The 19,963-nt window shown below is 47.7% G+C and overlaps 1 protein-coding gene across 1 annotated transcript; it reads right to left on the bottom strand.

Moving 5' to 3' along the window:
* Positions 1 to 7,448: 7,448 nt before the first annotated feature.
* Positions 7,449 to 8,282, bottom strand: LOC124697200 (transcription repressor OFP7-like). The gene has a single exon (XM_047229825.1). The coding sequence runs from the start codon at positions 8,280 to 8,282 to the stop codon at positions 7,449 to 7,451; it is 834 nt and encodes a 277-aa protein (XP_047085781.1).
* Positions 8,283 to 19,963: the final 11,681 nt, after the last annotated feature.

Here is a 19,963-nt window from a genome sequence, read left to right as displayed (position 1 = left end):
CGGCATTGAGGGTTCGTGTAATCCTACGCAATGTGTTCATCATCCAACAAAAGTGTAGAGTATGCATTTATCTATTCTGTTATGTGATCAATGTTGAGAGTGTCCACTAGTGAAAGTGTAATCCCTAGGCCTTGTTCCTAAATACTGCTGAGTTACTACTGCTTGTTTCTTGTTTTTCTTGTGTTACTACTGCTGCAATACTACCACCATCAACTACACGCCGGCAAGCACTTTTACGGCACCATTGCTACTTGCTCATACTTATTTATACCACCTGTATTTCACTATCTCTTCGCCGAACTAGTGCACCTATTAGGTGTGTTGGGGACACAAGAGACTTCTTGCTTTGTGGTTGCGGGGTTGCATGAGAGGGATATCTTTGACCTCTTCCTCCCCGAGTTCGATAAACCTTGGGTATCCACTTAAGGGAAACTTGCTGTCTGTTCTACAAACCTCTGCTCTTGGAGGCCCAACACTCGTCTACAAGAATAGAAGCTCCCGTAGACATCAAGCACTTTTCAGGCGCCGTTGCCGGGGAGGAAAGGTAAAAAGGCACTCATACTACGGTCCCAGGTAAAGTATTTTTCCGGCGCCGTTGTGTGTGTGCTCAAAGCTATTTCCTTTAGATCCTGCAATTGCATCTTTTTGTTTCTTGTTTACACTAGTTTGGCATAATGTACAAGAGTGAGCTTCTTATTCTGTTTCCTCATTTAAAACATGGATTGTTTGATGCGAAAATTAAAAAACCTATGGAATCTTATTTGCATGCTGGTAGTAATATTAGTATGAACGCTTTGAACACCATTGTTGATAATGATATAGAAAGTTCTAAGCTTGGGGAAGCTGGTTTTCATGATATTTTTAGTCCCCCAAGCATTGAGGAGAAAATTTTCTTTGATGATACTTTGCCTCCTATTTATGATGATTATAATGATAGTGGTCTTTTGGTGCCACCTACTATGGAGAGTAAATTTTGTTGTGATTATACTATGCCTCCTACACTTGATGAGAATAATAATGATAGCTACTTTGTTGAATTTGCTCCCACTACAACTAATAAAATTGATTATGCTTATGTGGAGAGTAATAATTTTATGCATGAGACTCATGATAAGAATGCTTTATGTGATAGTTATATTGTTGAGTTTGCTCATGTTGCTACTGAAAGTTATTATGAGAGAGGAAAATATGGTTGTAGAAATTTTCATGTTACTAAAATGCCTCTCTATGTGCTGAAATTTTTGATGCTACGCTTGTTTTATCTTCCTATGCTTGTTACTTTGCTCTTCATGAACTTGTTTATTTACAAGATTCCTATGCATAGGAAGCATGTTAGACTTAAATGTGTTTTGAATTTGCCTCTTGATGCTCTCTTTTGCTTCAAATACTATCTCTTGCGAGTGCATCATTAAAACTGCTGAGCCCATCTTAATGGCTATAAAGAAAGAACTTCTTGGGAGATAACCCATGTGTTATTTTGCTACAGTACTTTGTTTTATATTTGTGTCTTGGAAGTTGTTTACTACTGTAGCAACCTCTCCTTATCTTAGTTTTGTGTTTTGTTGTGCCAAGTAAAGTCTTTGATAGTAAAGTAAGTACTAGATTTGGATTACTGCGCAGAAACAGATTTCTTTGCTGTCACGAATCTGGGTCTAATTCTCTGTAGGTAACTCAGAAAATTATGCCAATTTACGTGAGTGATCCTCAGATATGTACGCAACTTTCATTCAATTTGAGTATTTTCGTTTGAGCAAGTCTGGTGGCCTAATAAAATCCATCTTTACGGACTGTTCTGTTTTGACAGATTCTGCCTTTTATTTCGCATTGCCTCTTTTCCTATGTTGGATGAATTTCTTTGATCCATTAATGTCCAGTAGCTTTATGCAATGTCCAGAAGTGTTAAGAATGATTGTGTCACCTCTGAACATGTGAATTTTTATTGTCCACTAACCCTCTAATGAGTTGTTTCGAGTTTGGTGTGGAGAAAGTTTTCAAGGGTCAAGAGAGGAGGATGATATACTACGATCAAGGAGAGTGAAAGCTCTAAGCTTGGGGATGCACCCGGTGGTTCACCCCTGCATATATCAAGAAGACTCAAGCGTCTAAGCTTGGGGATGCCCAAGGCATCCCCTTCTTCATCGACAACATTATCAGGTTCCTCCCCTGAAACTACATTTTTATTCGGCCACATCTTATGTGCTTTACTTGGAGCGTCCGTGTGCTTTTGTTTTTGTTTTTGTTTGAATAAATTGGATTACATCATGCTTGTGTGGGAGAGAGACACGCTCCGCTGGTTCATATGAACACATGTGTTCTTAGCTCATAATATTCATGGCGAAGTTTCCTCTTCGTTAAATTGTTATATGGTTGGAATTGGAAAATGATACATGTAGTAATTGCTATAAATGTCTTGGGTAATGTGATACTTGGCAATTGTTGTGCTCATGTTTAAGCTCTTGCATCATATACTTTGCACCTATTAGTGAAGAATACATAGAGCATGCTAAAATTTGGTTTGCATATTTGGTTTCTCTAAGGTCTAGATAATTTCTAGTATTGAGTTTTGAACAACAAGGAAGACGGTGTAGAGTCTTATAATGTTTTCAATATGTCTTTTATGTGAGTTTTGCTTGTACCGGTTCATCCTTGTGTTTGTTTCAAATAACCTTGCTAGCCTAAACCTTGTATCGAGAGGGAATACTTCTCATGCATCCAAAATACTTGAGCCAACCACTATGCCATTTGTGTCCACCATACCTACCTACTACATGGTATTTTTCCGCCATTCCAAAGTAAATTGCTTGAGTGCTACCTTTAAAATTCCATCATTCACCTTTGCAATATATAGCTCATGGGACAAATAGCTTAAAAACTATTGTGGTATTGAATATGTACTTATGCACTTTATCTCTTATTAAGTTGCTTGTTGTGCGATAACCATGTTCATCGGGGACGCCATCAACTACTCTTTGTTGAATTTCATGTGAGTTGCTATGCATGTTCGTCTTGTCTGAAGTAAGAGCGATCTACCACCTTATGGTTAAGCATGCATATTGTTAGAGAAGAACATTGGGCCGCTAACTAAAGCCATGATTCATGGTGGAAGTTTCAGTTTTGGACATATATCCTCAATCTCAAATGAGAAAATTATTAATTGTTGTTACATGCTTATGCATAAAAGAGGAGTCCATTATCTGTTGTCTATGTTGTCCCGGTATGGATGTCTAAGTTGAGAATAATCAATAGCGAGAAATCCAATACGAGCTTTCTCCTTAGACCTTTGTACATGCGGCATAGAGGTACCCCATTGTGACACTTGGTTAAAACATGTGCATTGTGATGATCCGGTAGTCCAAGCTAATTAGGACAAGGTGCGGGCACTATTGGTACACTATGCATGAGGCTTGCAACTTATAAGATATAATTTACATGATGCATATGCTTTATTACTACCGTTGACAAAATTGTTTCATGTTTTCAAAATCAAAGCTCTAGCACAAATATAGCAATCGATGCTTTTCCTCTATGGAGGACCATTCTTTTACTTTCATTGTTGAGTCAGTTCACCTATTTCTATCCACCTCAAGAAGCAAACACTTGTGTGAAGCTGTGCATTGATTCCTACATACTTGCTTATTGCACTTATTATATTACTCTATGTTGACAATATCCATGAGATATACATGTTACAAGTTGAAAGCAACCGCTGAAACTTAATCTTCTTTTGTGTTGCTTCAATACCTTTACTTTGAATTATTGCTTTATGAGTTAACTCTTATGCAAGACTTATTGATGCTTGTCTTGAAGTGCTATTCATGAAAAGTCTTTGCTTTATGATTCAGTTGTTTACTCATGTCATACACATTGTTTTGATCGCTGCATTCACTACATATGCTTTACAAATAGTATGATCAAGATTATGATGGCATGTCACTCCGAAATTATCTTTGTTATCGTTTTACCTGCTCGGGACGAGCGAGAACTAAGCTTGGGGATGCTGATACGTCTCCAACGTATCGATAATTTCTTGTGTTCCATGCCACATTATTGATGTTATCTACATGTTTTATGCACACTTTATGTCATATTCGTGCATTTTCCGGAACTAACCTATTAACAAGATGCCGAAGTGCCAGTTCTCGTTTTCTGCTGTTTTTGGTTTCGTAAATCCTAGTAACGAAATATTCTCGGAATCGGACGAAATCAACGCCAAAGATCTTAGAATCCCCGGAAGCATCCAGAACACACGAGAGGGACCAGAGGGGGGGCACAGGCCCACCACACCATACCCTAGCGCGGCCTAGGGGGGGCCCGCGCCCCCCTAGGGTTTGGCCAGCCCTTCAGCCCTCCAGAGCCGCCTCTTCGCCTATTTAAAGCCTCCGTCGCGAAAACCCTGAGGCGTTCGACGAAAACCACAAAAACCTTCCAGAGCCGCCGCCATCGCGAAGCCAAGATCTGGGGGACAGGATCTCTGTTCCGGCACCCTGCCGGAGCGGGGAAGTGCCCCCGGAAGGCTTCTCCATCGACACCGCTGCCATCTCCACCGCCATCTTCATCACCGCTGCTGCTCCCATGAGGAGGGAGTAGTTCTCCATCGAGGCTCGGGGCTGTACCGGTAGCTATGTGGTTCATCTCTCTTCCATGTACTTCAATACAATGATCTCATTGAGATTCATATGAGTTTGTATCACTACTATCTATGTGCTACTCTAGTGATGTTATTAAAGTAGTTCTATTCCTCTTGCACGTGTGTAAAGGCGACAGTGGGTGCACCGTGTTAGTACTTGGATTATGCTATGATTATGATCTCTTGTAGATTATGAAGTTAACTATTGCTATGATATATTGATGTGATCTATTCCTCCTACATATGCATGAAGGTTACGGTGTGCATGCTATGCTAGTACTTGGTTTAGTCTGTTGATCTATCTTACACTAAAGGTTACTAAAACATGAGCATTATTGTGGAGCTTATTAACTCCGGCATTGAGGGTTCGTGTAATCCTACGCAATGTGTTCATCATCCAACAAAAGTGTAGAGTATGCATTTATCTATTCTGTTATGTGATCAATGTTGAGAGTGTCCACTAGTGAAAGTGTAATCCCTAGGCCTTGTTCCTAAATACTGCTGAGTTACTACTGCTTGTTTACTGTTTTACTGTGTTACTACTACTGCAATACTACCACCATCAACTACACTCCAGCAAGCACTTTTCTGGCACCATTGCTACTGCTCATACTTATTTATACCACCTGTATTTCACTATCTCTTCGCCGAACTAGTGCACCTATTAGGTGTGTTGGGGACACAAGAGACTTCTTGCTTTGTGGTTGCGGGGTTGCATGAGAGGGATATCTTTGACCTCTTCCTCCCTGAGTTCGATAAACCTTGGGTATCCACTTAAGGGAAACTTGCTGCTGTTCTACAAACCTCTGCTCTTGGAGGCCCAACACTGTCTACAAGAATAGAAGCTCCCGTAGACATCACCCAACCGATATGCGGTCCCAGCTCCATACGGAAAGTAGGAGCAAGCATCCACCAATACCGCCGCTCCCAGTCCTGCGACAAGCTTCGTCCAACTGCGTACATAAGACATTTGGTTACTACTTTGTCTACCACACTACTATAGGAAAATAGTACATAGAACAAATCATACAACTCTCTCCTTTGGATTTGCTGGCGCCGGAGGAGCCCTGCCAATAAGGTCCTCCATCTGTCTGCGCCACCCATCAGAAGCTGTGTTCATACACAGTGGCTCGCCCTGAATAGGTAGTCCAAGGATCATGGAAATATCCTGAAGAGTAGGGGCCATCTCGCCGGCCCTCAAGTGGAAGGTGTGAGTCTCCGGCCTCCACCGGTCGACAAGGGCGGTGAGTGCAGAGGGGTTCATGTTCGGCCCCCACGGCTTACAAGGGATATGAACGGCATAAGACCGGTAGGCTGGATGAACTCCGTGTACCTCTCGTCATACGGTATATCCACTGTGCCATGGTAACGAATCTTCAAAGGGTGAAGATCCGTTCCCCTCTCCGTCATATGAACAGCCCGGTGCTCCTTGTCATACTCTTCATCCAGAAGCCACACCATCCTACATGTTTACACAACCATATTATGAGTCATTCCACTAACAAAAATGAGCAACACATACATGAGAATATATCTAACTTTCGAATCACCTATACATCACACATACATGAGAGTTCATATCCAAATACATCACACATATGAATTTCATAAGACATACCATTCCTAGGCACATAATAGACATATGTAAGACAATAGAATGCATTTGCTAAGCTCCAATTTTGCCTTTCACCACATACATACATAAGGTTCCATACATACACACATACATCAAATACATACATATACATTCATATCTAGGGATAGAACACCATATGAGTTATTCCTTCACATACACATTCATGAAATTTGATGCCTAGGGTTCCTCCACAAATCTAGGATACATACATATCTAGGGTTCCTTCAAACATCTTTGGATACAATGCATATAATCTAGCAAAATTTAACATCTATGGTTCAAACACATGCATATAATCTATGGTTCCAACAAATCTATGGTTCAAATCTATGGTTCAAACACATGCATACAAATCTATGGTTCAAACACAACCAACATTTCCAATCTAGGCAAAACGGCTAAATTGAATTAAACCGGAGCAAATCTTGGATGAATCGAAGGGGAACGAAGAGGAATACCTTGAGGATTGTATGGGGATGGATTTGGCCGGCCAGATCTGTCCAATCCGTGGAGGATTTGGTGGGGGGCGACGGAGAGGCGGCCGGCGGCGGCGGTTGGAGGAGAGAAAGAGAGGAGAGAAAGAAGAGAAAGAGAGGGTCGGGCTGGAGGCGGGCGCGGGCGCCACACTTAAGTGGATGTGTGACGCCCGTGGCATCAGCGCCACACATGCTAGTGTGGCGCCCGTGGCATCGGCGCCATAAGTAGAGGCTCGCCAAAACGGCTAAGTCCCAGACGTCCGGAGCCCCTGGATGTTTTCGACCGAAAACGTGATATAAGTTGGCATGTGTGGCGCCGATGGGAGGGGCGTTGTGGCGCCGGCAGGAGGGGCGCCACACTGGCATGTGTGGCGTCGATGTGTGGGACGCCACACAAAAGAGTTAGATGGGTAAAATAGTTTCAGCGGAAGGGTAGTTCTGTGATTTTCTTTCAATTTTAGGTTATTTTTGTGCAAATAGCCTGTGCAGACATACGTACTCTGTTCACGTCCTATCGCATCAGATCAGAGTGGCACCCATTTCCATGCTGCAAAGAAGAAGTAGCATGCAAGAAACCGAAAGGAGGCAAGTGCCGCAAACCCAAAGAAGAAACATAATTTACATACTCATCGCGTCTAGTCTACAACTCCAACATGTACGTACAAAGTAATCACATTTTATACAGGGCGAACATACGTGCTCTGTACTTCTACTGACGGGACGCCGCTGCAGCCTTGCCCCAGCTCGTCGGCTGCAGTGCAGGCTCGGACGCGACGGCGCCGTGTTGGCCGTGGGGCGGTGGTTTGGCGAACACGGCCTCCCACACGTCGCCGAAAGCGTCGACGATGTCGCGGCGGTGGCGCTGGTCGTTGAGCGCGAGGAAGCAGCGCAGCAGGCGCTCGAGCCCGTCGGCGTCGTAGATGCGGCGGGTCACGACCATCTCCGCCATGGACCGCCGGAAGTCGGCCCGGGGGTCGTCGGAGCGCTTCACCACCGCGAAGCTCCCGGCCACGTCCGCCTCCGCCGCCGCCACGGCGCCGGAGCTCCCGGAGGAGGTCTCCGTGGCGGTGGACGTCACCACCGTCGTCTCCGCCCTGCCACCGAAGCCGCGGCTGTACGCGTCGCCGGGCTCCTCGTCGGTGCTGAACCAGCCGCTGTCGCCGGACGAGAAGCTCGCGAGGGCCGCCTTGCGGTGGAGGCGGCGGCGGCGGCGGGAGCGCCGCAGCCGGCGCTGCGCGTCGATCTTGAGGCGGGGCGTGTCGTCGCCGTCGGTGGCGGCGGCCTCGATGACGTGCCAGCGGGAGCTCTTGAGCCAGCGGTAGGCGGGCGTTCCGGGGGCCGGGGGGAGGTCGTCGGCGGAGTAGTCGGCGGCGCAGCCTCTGGCGCCGAAGGAGTCCGGTGGGAGGGAGCGGCGGCGAGGGAGGACGCGCGGGCAGCATGCCCCGGCGGGGGGCGTGAAGGGCGGCGGGTGGTGCTGGGTGGTGGGGATGACCACGTCGGCGGCGGAGGGGGAGCGGCAAGAATGGAAGAGGCGCTTGGCCATGGGGAGCAACGCACACGGTGTGAGCAGTTGCACTAGAGTGGTGCCGTGTGGAGGTGCTGTAAATGTGGCGGGGTTTTGGGGAGTTTTTATATCGGGAAAATGTGTGAGGCGAGCGAGGATGGGGTTTGGAGGAACCGGCAAGGGGGACATGGCCTTCGTAGGACAGGATGGGAACTGGGAAGAAGTGATCCGTGATAGCGAGTGTCTTTGTGGAGTGTTTTCGTTGTAGCTCTACATTCATACTGATTTTGCTGGTACCGAGATTAAATAAACAGTGAGTATGTCGCCTACCACTAAAAATGGAGTATCCATCTTTGTGAGACACACAAGATGTTTGATTTAGGCTTTGATCCAACGGTTCTGGTAGTTTTAGGTTGACTGGGAGTTAAGTTAGAGCTTACTCAATCTGGAACCGTTGGATTTGCACTGTGATTTATGCGCATCGAAGTTGCACCAGGGTTGATAGCACATGGGATGTAATTGTAGCCAAAATTTTCCAATTGCACAATCTATTTCCATGTTGTCTAAAAAACATGTCCCTTTTTTAGAATTGAATCGAACAAACAACAATTTACTATTGGTCCCACTCCATCTAAGGAACTGCCACGATATGAAAATACCCACTAGAAATGAGAAAATAGTAAATGAAAATAAATTTGGAAATTGATGTATACTTGGAGAGTAAACCAAATTGAAAATAGAAACTAATAAACATTTCTTCATCGTGTTGGTGAAGTTGTCCTTTCTTTGTTTTGAATGCATTTTAGGCTGTAAACTTAGCGGTCTGAGGTGATTGAGATTTATGATAATTTCACAAAACTGGAAATAGAAAAGTTTCTAGCGAAGTGATTTATAGTTTTCAACTAATGAATATATTTGCAATAATATTTAGTAGTAAGTGATTTATAGTTTTCAACTAATGAATATATTTGTAATAATATTTAGTAGTATTGTAAATAAGGACAACCTCATTTACTTAAACCTTATTTACAAATATATTTGTTTAGTTAGCTATTTGTGGTAATATGTAAAAAAAAATCCATGAATATATATAAATAAATCTTCATGCTTTTGAAACGGGGAATAATCCCAGCCTTTGCATCAATTGATATACACAACATTTTTAATGGAAATTTATCATTCAGAGTATTACTTTTGTATGGCGAGGCTCCTCCATCGATGGTTCAAAAAAATTGGAGGAGCATTCATAAGTTTGAGTAGTGATGTGTATCAAGTAAGTTTAACACAAGAAAATTCCGCAACATCACCATCAACGAGTTTATTCGAAAGATGCATCATTTAATTTTATGTCAAAAAATATGTACATATATTCTACTGCTATGGTGTTAAAGACGGGAAAAAGCATGACCAAACGTTAATACTCATGAAGAAATGTAACTTCGTATATTGCTTGATTTATTTGTCGTGGCATGTATGCTTTGATTGTGTGGAGTAATTCATCCTTCCAATTGTTTTGCCATGCCCAATAGTTCCATATTATTTTTAATAGTTGCCTGATTTCGTGCCCGAGCATGCCTATATTTTCACTCAAGTATATATTCGCCTAAATCAACCAGAACCGCAGTTATAACTTTTGTATGTAAAAGCGTATATTCTATCTAATCGAATGGCGGTATGCTTCCCTTTTCCTAAAGAAACAGTAGCTGACCAATTTTTCTTTATAGGAAACCCCCATCCTAAAGATATATGAGTGTTTCAGCAGTCATCCGTTTATGAGCGCCAACTGGTCTCAAGTACTCCGTATGATCTTTTGCTGCTTGGTGCGTATTTGCTGGCCAGTAGTTAGTTTAAGATGATCGGTTTGTGTGGTTGTTTCTTTCTTTTTCGTCGGCTAGTCCCTCTCTAGCTTCTACCTCAAACGTCTTTTTTCCTGCTCGATTAAATGGGCAGACACCTGCCATTTTCCTCAAAGAAAATAGTATGGTGGGCAACCAAACACAAGGCCTTATTCATGTTCACACTTTTACAAAACATATTTGGACAAAATCAGACCCAAAATCAAACTGCCTAGTTGTGGACTTGGCATGGTGAGGCGTCTCAATCGTCTTCCTAGTATTGTAGGCGGTGGATAGAATCTCACGCATGTGATGCCTCCGCACTCGCATGCCTGTTTTCAGCTGTATTCATGCAAAGGAAAGCTTGCATTTCCTAATGCTACCAGTTGCAGTCACTTATCCATAGCCAATCGTGGTTCGGTCACAAGAAGAAGCTGACTAGATCTAGAACATCTGACTGACTGAATCAACCGAGAGAGAGAAATAGGTGTAACCGTCGCCCAGCGTCACCGTCAGTGAGAGCTGGTACCGTTCCCGTTCTGAAGCCTTTGTTGCATGAGAACCGCGATGTCCCGTTGCCGGACTCCCCGGCGACGAGCGTTTCTACCGCTACGATAGGAAGCGTGGCATCGTCTCTGAGATCTAACTGAACAGCTCGTGGTCCCTTGTCAGCTATCACCATTTTGCGATGCAGCTCACGATCCACTCGCTTTCAACGAGTTATTACTGTACCTGCCAACTCCGCCGCGTCGGCCATGGTTAATTTCCACGACAAACCGGATTGCCTCGGCAGCAAACCGTCCTGCTACAGCTCGATCTGCAGGTGAAAATTTCGAAATTGAAAGGCTCCCGTCCTCGCCATTTAACTCCCCGCTTTCATTGCCTAGATCTCGTTTTGCGCCTGTACTGCCCACACCGCCGATCCGGCAGCCGCGGTAACATTTTTGCCCAATCCCAGCTTAACTGTAGAGCGATTGCAAGAGAGGGCGAAAAAGGACGATGGGCTTGATCATTTTTCCAGTATCAGGAATGGGCGCGATCACTGATGCAGATGCACGAGCGCGTCGCAGAGTGGTGCTCTGCAGCTAGGACTCACAGGAACGCAGCGAGCCCCGATGCTCATCAGTCCCTTCCAGCTGCAAAACCGAGCGTGCGCGCGCGTGCGTTCGGCCAGTGCGCGACTGCGCCGTCGGCGTCGCCGTGGCGGGCGCTTCCATGGCGGATTTGATCGGGGCAGGTAGCAGCAGGCAGCAGCAGCGCCCGTGCGCGCGCGCGCTCTGATGCGGTCGAGGCCCTCGACCTGTCCCGGGGCGTTTGTCCGCGCTCGCTTGTCGCTGGTGGCTGCGTACGTCGCGGTCGCGCACGGCCGGCGCTCCAAGTGGACACGGCGGAAGGCGCGTCCGGGTCACCCCGGCGGCCCGGGCCCCCTAGTCGTACTCTGGGCTTGGTTCATGGTTGTGCGTACGCCGGGAGGGAGACGGGGCCAGGTCCGGAATTCCAGGTTCCATCTTGGCAAGCGGCATCGGAACCGCGGTGCATTCGCGCGAACCTGGTACGAGTGTGCTCTGTATTCTAGCGCGCCTGAGAAATTTAGAATTTCGAGTGCAGCTGTCCACTGTCGTACCAGTCAAGATCGATTATTGAGTCAACTTACTCGAAGGCAGCAGATTGTTGGAGTGTTGGGTGGCCAGACTACAAAGGCAAGCGATTTTGTTGAAACTGAACGCAGAATACAGCCGCATCCTCCTATACGATCTCCACAGCCTCTATTTTATCACCAACCAGACGAAGATCTTGCATGTTATATCATGTTATAATTGCAACGGAATTGAGTTCATACGAGTAAACAATTTCCAAAGAGCGTCACAAATAACCTTGGCAACATGGTGAAAACGATGCAAAAAAATAAAGAGTTGCATCGTCGCTATAGCATTTGAGAACATCCGCCGTGAGGGCTACAACGTGCTAAATTGCGCTATTTTGGAGGCAGTCAAAACTGAAGCCCGTCTATTTTACACGTCATGCCAGGATTTACTTGGATATAAGGACATGTGCATTAGAGCCAGGGACGGAGCCAGCTTTCAACCTTGAGGGGGGCAAAATAGTGTGGTAAATTTCATGAGGGGGGCAGAGTAAGCTAAATCAGCAAGAAATTACAGTTCTAGTGAGAAGTATTCTTCATAAAATCCAAACCATAGGGGGGGCTGAGCCCCCCCTCGTCCCCCCTTGTCTCCGTCCCTGATTAGAGCATCTCCGATCATGCCGTCGCAAATCACTGGAAATCAATGTCTAGCAGACCAAAAAGGGCGCACGCCGGCCGGTATTACATAGCCACGGATATCAAAGGGTGAGATCATCCATTAGGGTAGTAGGCACCTCCTCCGGGGTTGCCGATGGCGGAGTAGCTGTCGCGTGAAGGCTCGATCACTGATGGAGTCGAGGTTACCGGTGGTGTAGCGGTGCTGGCCTAGGTTACTGGTGGAGCTCTACACTCGGACATGTTCGTGGCGTGCTTATCCACGCACCACATGCTCACCTCGTCGTAAAAGCCCCTTGTGTCTACCAGCAACATAACCAAGTCCTCCCTCCTCTACTTCGCTGCCATGTTGTCCTTGATAAGGTCAAGCTTGATGTTCTTCCTCTCGATGATTGATGCCCACCTTGCCGTTGTAAACTCCTCCATCTTTGCAGCCCGCTTTGCCTGCTTGGCGGCGTGCGAGGTAACGTTAGCCATGCACACAATGATGGACGAGTGCAGCTTCTCGATGGTCGGCACCGCGTCTGCCGTCCCTTGGTGCGTTGGACTTCTTGTTGCCAATGGGCTGACCGTTAGAGGTTGGCGTTAGCATCGCGACGGGGTTGAACATGGTGTTGGCCTTGGCGAGAGCAGTCCGCGTATCCATCCACTTCTCGCATGTGTCAATCCGAGCGAAGACATGGATGAACTTGAATTCTATGTTGTCGCTGTCCTCGCGGTAGCCGGCGATCATGGTGCGCATCTCCAATGGACGACAATGTAGCATCACACAACAACCTCAAAAATGACCGACAATGCACAATGGAGGCTTGTTTGCTTACTTGATCGTCGAAGTTGGTGTCGCTAACATGGACACTGCGACATCGTGCCACTTGTTACAAGAATGTTGGCTCATATGCCAATGGTGATACATGGCCGAGTCGTTGCGATCGTGGCGCAAGGTCTTGAAATATGGATCCAAAATCCATCTCTTGTGGAACGCCGCCTTCACCCTCTTCCAATAGCACTCAGAGTTTTTGTTGTTAGAGCCGGTGAAAGGGTCAATGCTCACCGTTTTGGATTTTCTTGGCAGCCCAGCAAGAACGAGAGAGATGTGGTGCGTTGTTACCTTGGCTTTCTTGGAGCACCGGGCCTAGCGCCGGCGAGGGCAACGAGACGCTACCTTGCCCCCTCCCCCCCTCCCAAGCGGCGAGGATGTACTGGGGCGGTGGCACCACCGTCCCTGCCATGGCAGCGGCCCTCTGCACTATGGTCGCCTCCACCGCCAAAGACTTCAGCTCCCTCACCTTCTGATGCCTCTACCGACGTCTTCTTCTTAGGCTTACCCTTCTTCTTCGGGGGCGCGTTCGCCACCGCACATGGGGGAGGGGGTACGTACCTTTTCGGCACCATGGCGGCGCAACGGGGTTTCATTTGGTTGGGGGAATGGTGGGATTGGACGGCGAGGTGGAAGAATAACGGGGTGACGTGGAGGAGGTTTGGAGGGAAATGAAATGATTTTGGAGGGAATAATTGCAATGTCTCGCAGACACGGCTAGACTGCCCACTTTTTGAGCTCTAGTTGGCGCCCCCGCTAGGGTCCCTCCGGATTAGGTTCGGCCTAGGGGCACCGAATAAATAGTATTCATGCGTCGTTGCCAATACAAAATTGAGAGACGCGGATGGGCACGATTTTTAGCGCCAACGTGGACATCCGCGGCAGCATCCCGGAGTTGATGGCAGGCAACATCACAACCATCTTCGCAACTACAAGTATGCCACCAGTACATGCAGCCAAGTTCTTGTTGGGTACTCGTCAACCCTTTACGTGACACCTACGTCATGGTCATTTCAGGCCCGGCCCTACGGTTTTCCGGGCCCTTGGGCGAAGTCGATAAAAGGGCCCCTTGAGGGTATATATATGTAGGTACAACTAGTAGATATATAAATGTATATGTACCTATTTTCATTTAGATAAAGATAAGAGTTAAAAATATAAGCAGACATACTTCTGTAAGATGTATATAAATAATATCACTTAAGAAATAATAATAATAAAATGGTAGCAAAATATAAAAATTATTTCCTACTAGTTTGACTACCTTAAATAAAATGAAATTACATTGACTACAACGATAATTATGCTTCAATGCTTCACAAAAAGGATTCTTCATTCATTCCTAAATGCAAAATTATTGGCCATAATTTTAAGATCAATGTTGTCCAAGATATCCTCTCAATACAACATGTAGCCAATCCATTCAATGTATCTTGTAACATAATTGACCTCACATAATTTTTCAAAATACTTATTTAAATATTCTCTTTTCGATTCAATAAACTGATTCTCTAGTTTTTTTTCACATCACTAGATACTTGATTTGGCATTCTAACTGATATAATGGTGAAGGAATTTACATCAAATTAGAACCCTAATTAGGGGTAAATCGTTGATTAGATGGAGGGCATGGACTTACAGGGTGGCATGCTACCGATCGGCGAGCGGGTAGGCGAGGCCGAGGCGATCTGGCAGGGAATCGATCGCTGCATGTAGTCCTGCCTCATTTTTTTTCCAGATCAATGTAGTACTGCCTCGTAGGAGAGATGGGGCAATGGACCGATCGGGTGCATCTTTCTTTACTGGGTATGTTCACTTGTATTAAATATTTTCTTCAGCCCATACTAGAGAAAACCTGTGATTCTGGGGCCCTCCATGGCTTGGGCCCTAGGCGGCCGCCCATGCCTGCCATGGGTCAGGGCCGGCCCTGGGTCATTTGTGATGTCGGTCCATATAGAATTTTTATGTTACTCTCTCCGGTTCACAATAATTACTTAAAAACGTATCTATTTGTACATATTTTACTGCATTGAATCGAAAAAAGTACTTTGTTTTTCACTACAATTTTAACATGAGACTAAGGCTTATCTAAGTCTAGTACTCCATCCATGTCAAAATGTGTATGCGAAAAAATGATGCGACATGCTAAAGATGCGGCCCCATGGTGAAGTATTGTGACCAACCTGAGAGAATCGGGACATGTTTGACACTTACTATAGTTACGTGTGAGCTGGTCAATTCTATCCTGCAAACCTCGGTTTGTGCAGTTGTTTCGAGAACCGTCCATGAAGATATCTAAAGACTAAAATAGACAAAACATACAAAAACCATAGAATGAATCTTTCGTTTGTAGATTCATGAGATTCTATTGTTATTATGTTTTACTCTACATAGATTCAAGTGGAGTTCAATTCTCGAAGCGCCCGCAACAACACCAAAAATCTATCGTCCCTTGCGTCGCCTAACCTAGGCGACTCGGGGGCGATCTCCGCCGCCGGCCGCCTGCCAGCCCTCTCCGCGCCCTCTCCCCCTCGCCGCCGCCGGAAGACCCGCGGGGCAAAGCCCTGGCGGCGACGGCGGCGGCGGGGGCTCCGTCCCACGCGCGGTGGCGACTCCCCTGGTGGCGGCGGCGTGCGCCTCCAGCGGCTGCGACATCGAGATGCCGTGGCTGTGCGGCGGCGTGGTTGTCTCCACGGTGGTGGATCGGCTTCCTGCGTGATGGGATCGCCCTCCTGGCGACGGATCTTCGGACCGCCGGTGGTGGGGGCCCCTAGGGTCTCGGGAGGCGCTGCCGAGATGGTGGAGGCGGCGTCGCGTCAGAATAAAGGTGCTGGAGCTCGGTCCCCATCTCGGCAAGGCCACGTGTGGCGGCGCCGGCGAGCTGCTGGCCTGGCTTCCTATCGGATCGGTGGATCTGGGGAGCGTGGTCTCTCCGGGCAGGGTCGTCTGTCGACTCTGTCGTGGAGCTTTGGGAGTCGGAGGGTTGTTGTTACTGTTGTCTTCCCCTCGGCCGGCCGTGGAGGCGAGGGAGTGGAAGGGTACGGTACAATCGCCTTCCTCGTTAGGGTTTTTAGGGTCTTTTTCTTGAGATGCGACTGTCGCGTCATGAAGCTTTCTCCGGCCGGCCATGGTGGCGAGGGGAGGAGGTGGCTTGACGTGGCGTCGATGGTTGGGACCTACTGCTCGGGGTCCGTGGTGATGTAGCCCCGCTCGCCAACGACACTACATCAAGGCCAACAAGTCCCCCAAGTGGACCAATGACACGGGCTCGAGCCAAAGCCATTCATGACAAGGTGAACTCGCTCCTCACTACCCTCGACCTCGATACACCATTGGATGGAATGCTACCTCATGCCGAAACACTTTGTGTGATTAGGTACGTGGAGCATCAAGACCCCGGAGAGTATGAGACGCCATGGTCAAGGAAAGGAGAGGAGCAGAGGAACCTGGAGATGAACATGAAGCCGAAGCCGACGTCGCCCGAGGAGCGCCAAGGAAGAGAAGGACGCTGGCCGGTCCAGAGCCCGGTCAGACCGGACCCACGACCGGACGCCCCAGTCACAGGCCCGGTCAACCGGGCGCCAACCGGGCCAACTCCCTCGTACCGGACGACGACCGGACCCAGGACCGGACTCTTCGCAGAAGCTCGGTTGGCGGCCGGTCGACCGGACCCATGACCGGACAGCCCGGTCACAGGCCCGGTCAAACCGGACCCCTGACCGGACAGCCCGGTCCCAGGCCCGGTCTGACCGGACGCCCGACCGGATCCGACGGGAATACCCCACCAAACTGCCTTGACTTATCCATTCGCATACCTGTTCGCCCTTGCTGGCTGTGCTTGCCTATTTAAGTAGCTGGGACCCCTCCTTTATTCCTTAGACTTATTTAGAACTCAAACCTAACTTTGAGCTTAGTCTCCCTTGGGTATCATCCCTCTGTAATCAAGGCAACCCTTGTTGTTGTTAGGTGAATTGCTATGTGAGATTCTAGTGCAAGGCACTCTCTCTCCCCTACCAATTCCCTTGCTCCAACACCGATCTCTCCTCCGGGATTCTACCTCGAGTCTCTCCCGGGTGATTCTATTGGCGTGGTCCATCGAGCCACGAGGGTAAGTATCGGTTGTATCGGGTCGGTGTGCGTGCGTGAGTCTCGTGTTCCTCGTGTTCCTCGTGTTCCTCGCGTTCTCCCACCTTTTCCCCCTCAAACCTTGGGTCAATTCGCGAGATCGGGCCAAACCCTAGATCTCAGATCTCATCATATGGTATCAGCAGCTTTTGGTTTCCGCGGATTTGACCCTCCACCCACCCAATTTGGTTTCTAGAAAATTTTCCAAAAAATAGCCCAAATTGCCTTTGGACCGATCTGTGATTTGGTTGAGTTTTGAGTGGTTTTGCTCCGTGGATCTGGTGTTGTCGTGCTCGATCTACTATTTCCCCAACTTTTAGCCTCCAATTCCTTCGTTTCCTCTCGATTTGGTCGATTTGGTTTTGGTTTGGGGAAGAACAGGAGAGAGAAAGCTCCAAATCGACGAACCCGGTTTCAAACCCGGTCAACCGGCCCCCAGACCGGACCGCCCGGCGCAGAACCCGGTCAACCGGCCGCAAACCGGAGCAGCCGGTCCAGACGCCGGTCAACCGGCCCACCAACCGGAGCAGCCGGCGCCACTCCCGGTCCGACCGGACCACCGACCGGGCTCCTCGTCTTCGACATCGTCTAACACCACCGCCGACCACCACCACCACCACCATCTCCACCATCGCAGGTATAACTTGCAGTAACCCTTGTAGCCCTCTTCTTTTTGCGATCTATCCCACGAGCGAAGCTTCCGAGTGTTGCGAAACATCGCACGAGGTCCCGACCGTGAGGGTGTGCGTTGTGTGAGCAAAGCTTATAAGTGGAGCTCGTGAGTGGCCAGCAAAAGAGTAAGAGCATAGTGTGCTAGTGAAAAAAAAAAAAAAAAAAAAAGAGAGAAAAGAGAAAAGCAAAGTGCAAAGTGCCACCGATACAAAAAGAGTAAAAAGCTTTTAAGCAAGCAAGAGAGATAGAGAAGAGAGACCACGTGCGAATCTTGGTGTTTCTAATCTATGCAACCTAGCTTCGATCTCTTCTTGCGTTAGTGTGACATTGAGCACCCTTACTTAGGGGTTTTTCATTTTTCCGCTCGTTCCTTGGTTGCACTAACCCCGTTCATCTCGTGTGTGAGTTCCACATTCTTCCGTGTTTATAGTGATCACCACTTTGACACTTGGATTTTTGGACCTTACCCACTCTTAACAACATACTCGATTTTGGATTTTGTCTTTTGGCTTCCCACCATCCACTCCTAACACCATATTTGCTAGCTTTTGCGTGTGCATTTGTGTGTGTGTCCCGATACAATTGGTCTTACTTTCGGCTTGGTTGATTGCCTCAATACTATCTTACCACGGTAAGAGTGAGAGGTAGTCTCCTTCCACTAACATCCACAACATAGTTCTTGTCTTGTGATCATGGATAGGCATGGAGACCAAGCAAAGGAGGATGAGGTCCTACGCCCCTCCGAGAGGTTGGCCACCCAACACAACCTATGGGTGCAACGCCAAGAGTTCAAGGACCAACTCAACTTGTTCGAGACACGCATCGATGAACAATATCAAGAAGTGGCCCACAACTTCGGCCAAGTGAACCAAGATATGAATCTTCTCCGTGAAGCTACGGACAACTTGCATGACCAAGTGACGGCCAATGATGCGAACATGGAGCGGCGCATGGATAGCCTCGAGCGCGCCATCAACAACTTGGGTCGTCGACATCGACATCGCTCTACTTCCTCATCGTCATCGACATCATCACATGATGACTACTCCCGTGATCGCCATTCGTCCTCAAGCTCCGACTCAAGGCATGGAGATCATCATCACTCTCGTCGACCGCACGCTCGTCATGATGATTCTCGCTCCAACTCAAGGCGCGGAGAGTTTCATCGCCATGCTCGTCCTCATGAACGTCCGCAACAAGAACAAGCTCTTCACCAAGATCGTCATCAAGCGGCTCGCCATGCCCACCATGGGCATGACGACCAACCCCACGACAACGTCCTCCACAACATGGACCCGGCACCTCATCGTCAAGCACATGTGGATGCTCAAGACCAAGGTCATCAAGATCCACCAAGGCGTGACCTCCGGAACCATCCTCGCCATGACCAAAGGGGCCGAGGACAACCTCAACATGATCAAGATGAGAGAGCCAACATTGGACAACGTCAACAACCTCGTCAAGATCCGCCACAAGATCCTCAACATGAGCCAAGTGAAGCTAGTGTTCACCTCCAACGCCAACCCAATGCTATGGTTGGTCGTGGAAGACCTCCTCTACCACCTCAAGTCGCAAGAGATGAAGGCATCCGTCCTCGCCGCCGCAACTTGGAAGATGAAGAGAACATGTATGGGAAACTCAAGTTCAACATGCCCAAGTTCAAGGGTGAAGACGATGCCGAGGCCTACCTCTCATGGGCACTCAAGGTTGACAAGATCTTCCGCATCCATAACTACTCCGGTGCCAAGAAAGTAGCCATGGCCTCCCTCGAGTTTGAAGATTATGCCAACACTTGGTGGGAACAAGTTGTCACTCTTAGGGAAGAAAAGGGTGATCCTCCAATTGATACTTGGGAAGACATGAAGGAGGAGATGGAAGCTCGCTTTGTCCCTAAACACTACAAGACCGACCTCTTCAACAAGCTACAAAAGTTGAAGCAAGGCACCAAGACCGTTGAGGAATTCTTCAAGGAGATGGAGTTAACCATGATGAGAGCAAACATCCAAGAGTCCGA

Source organism: Lolium rigidum, chromosome 3, assembly GCF_022539505.1.
Source record: "Lolium rigidum isolate FL_2022 chromosome 3, APGP_CSIRO_Lrig_0.1, whole genome shotgun sequence".
Taxonomy (NCBI): domain Eukaryota; kingdom Viridiplantae; phylum Streptophyta; class Magnoliopsida; order Poales; family Poaceae; genus Lolium; species Lolium rigidum.
This window is presented reverse-complemented; position numbering and strand designations above follow the sequence as displayed.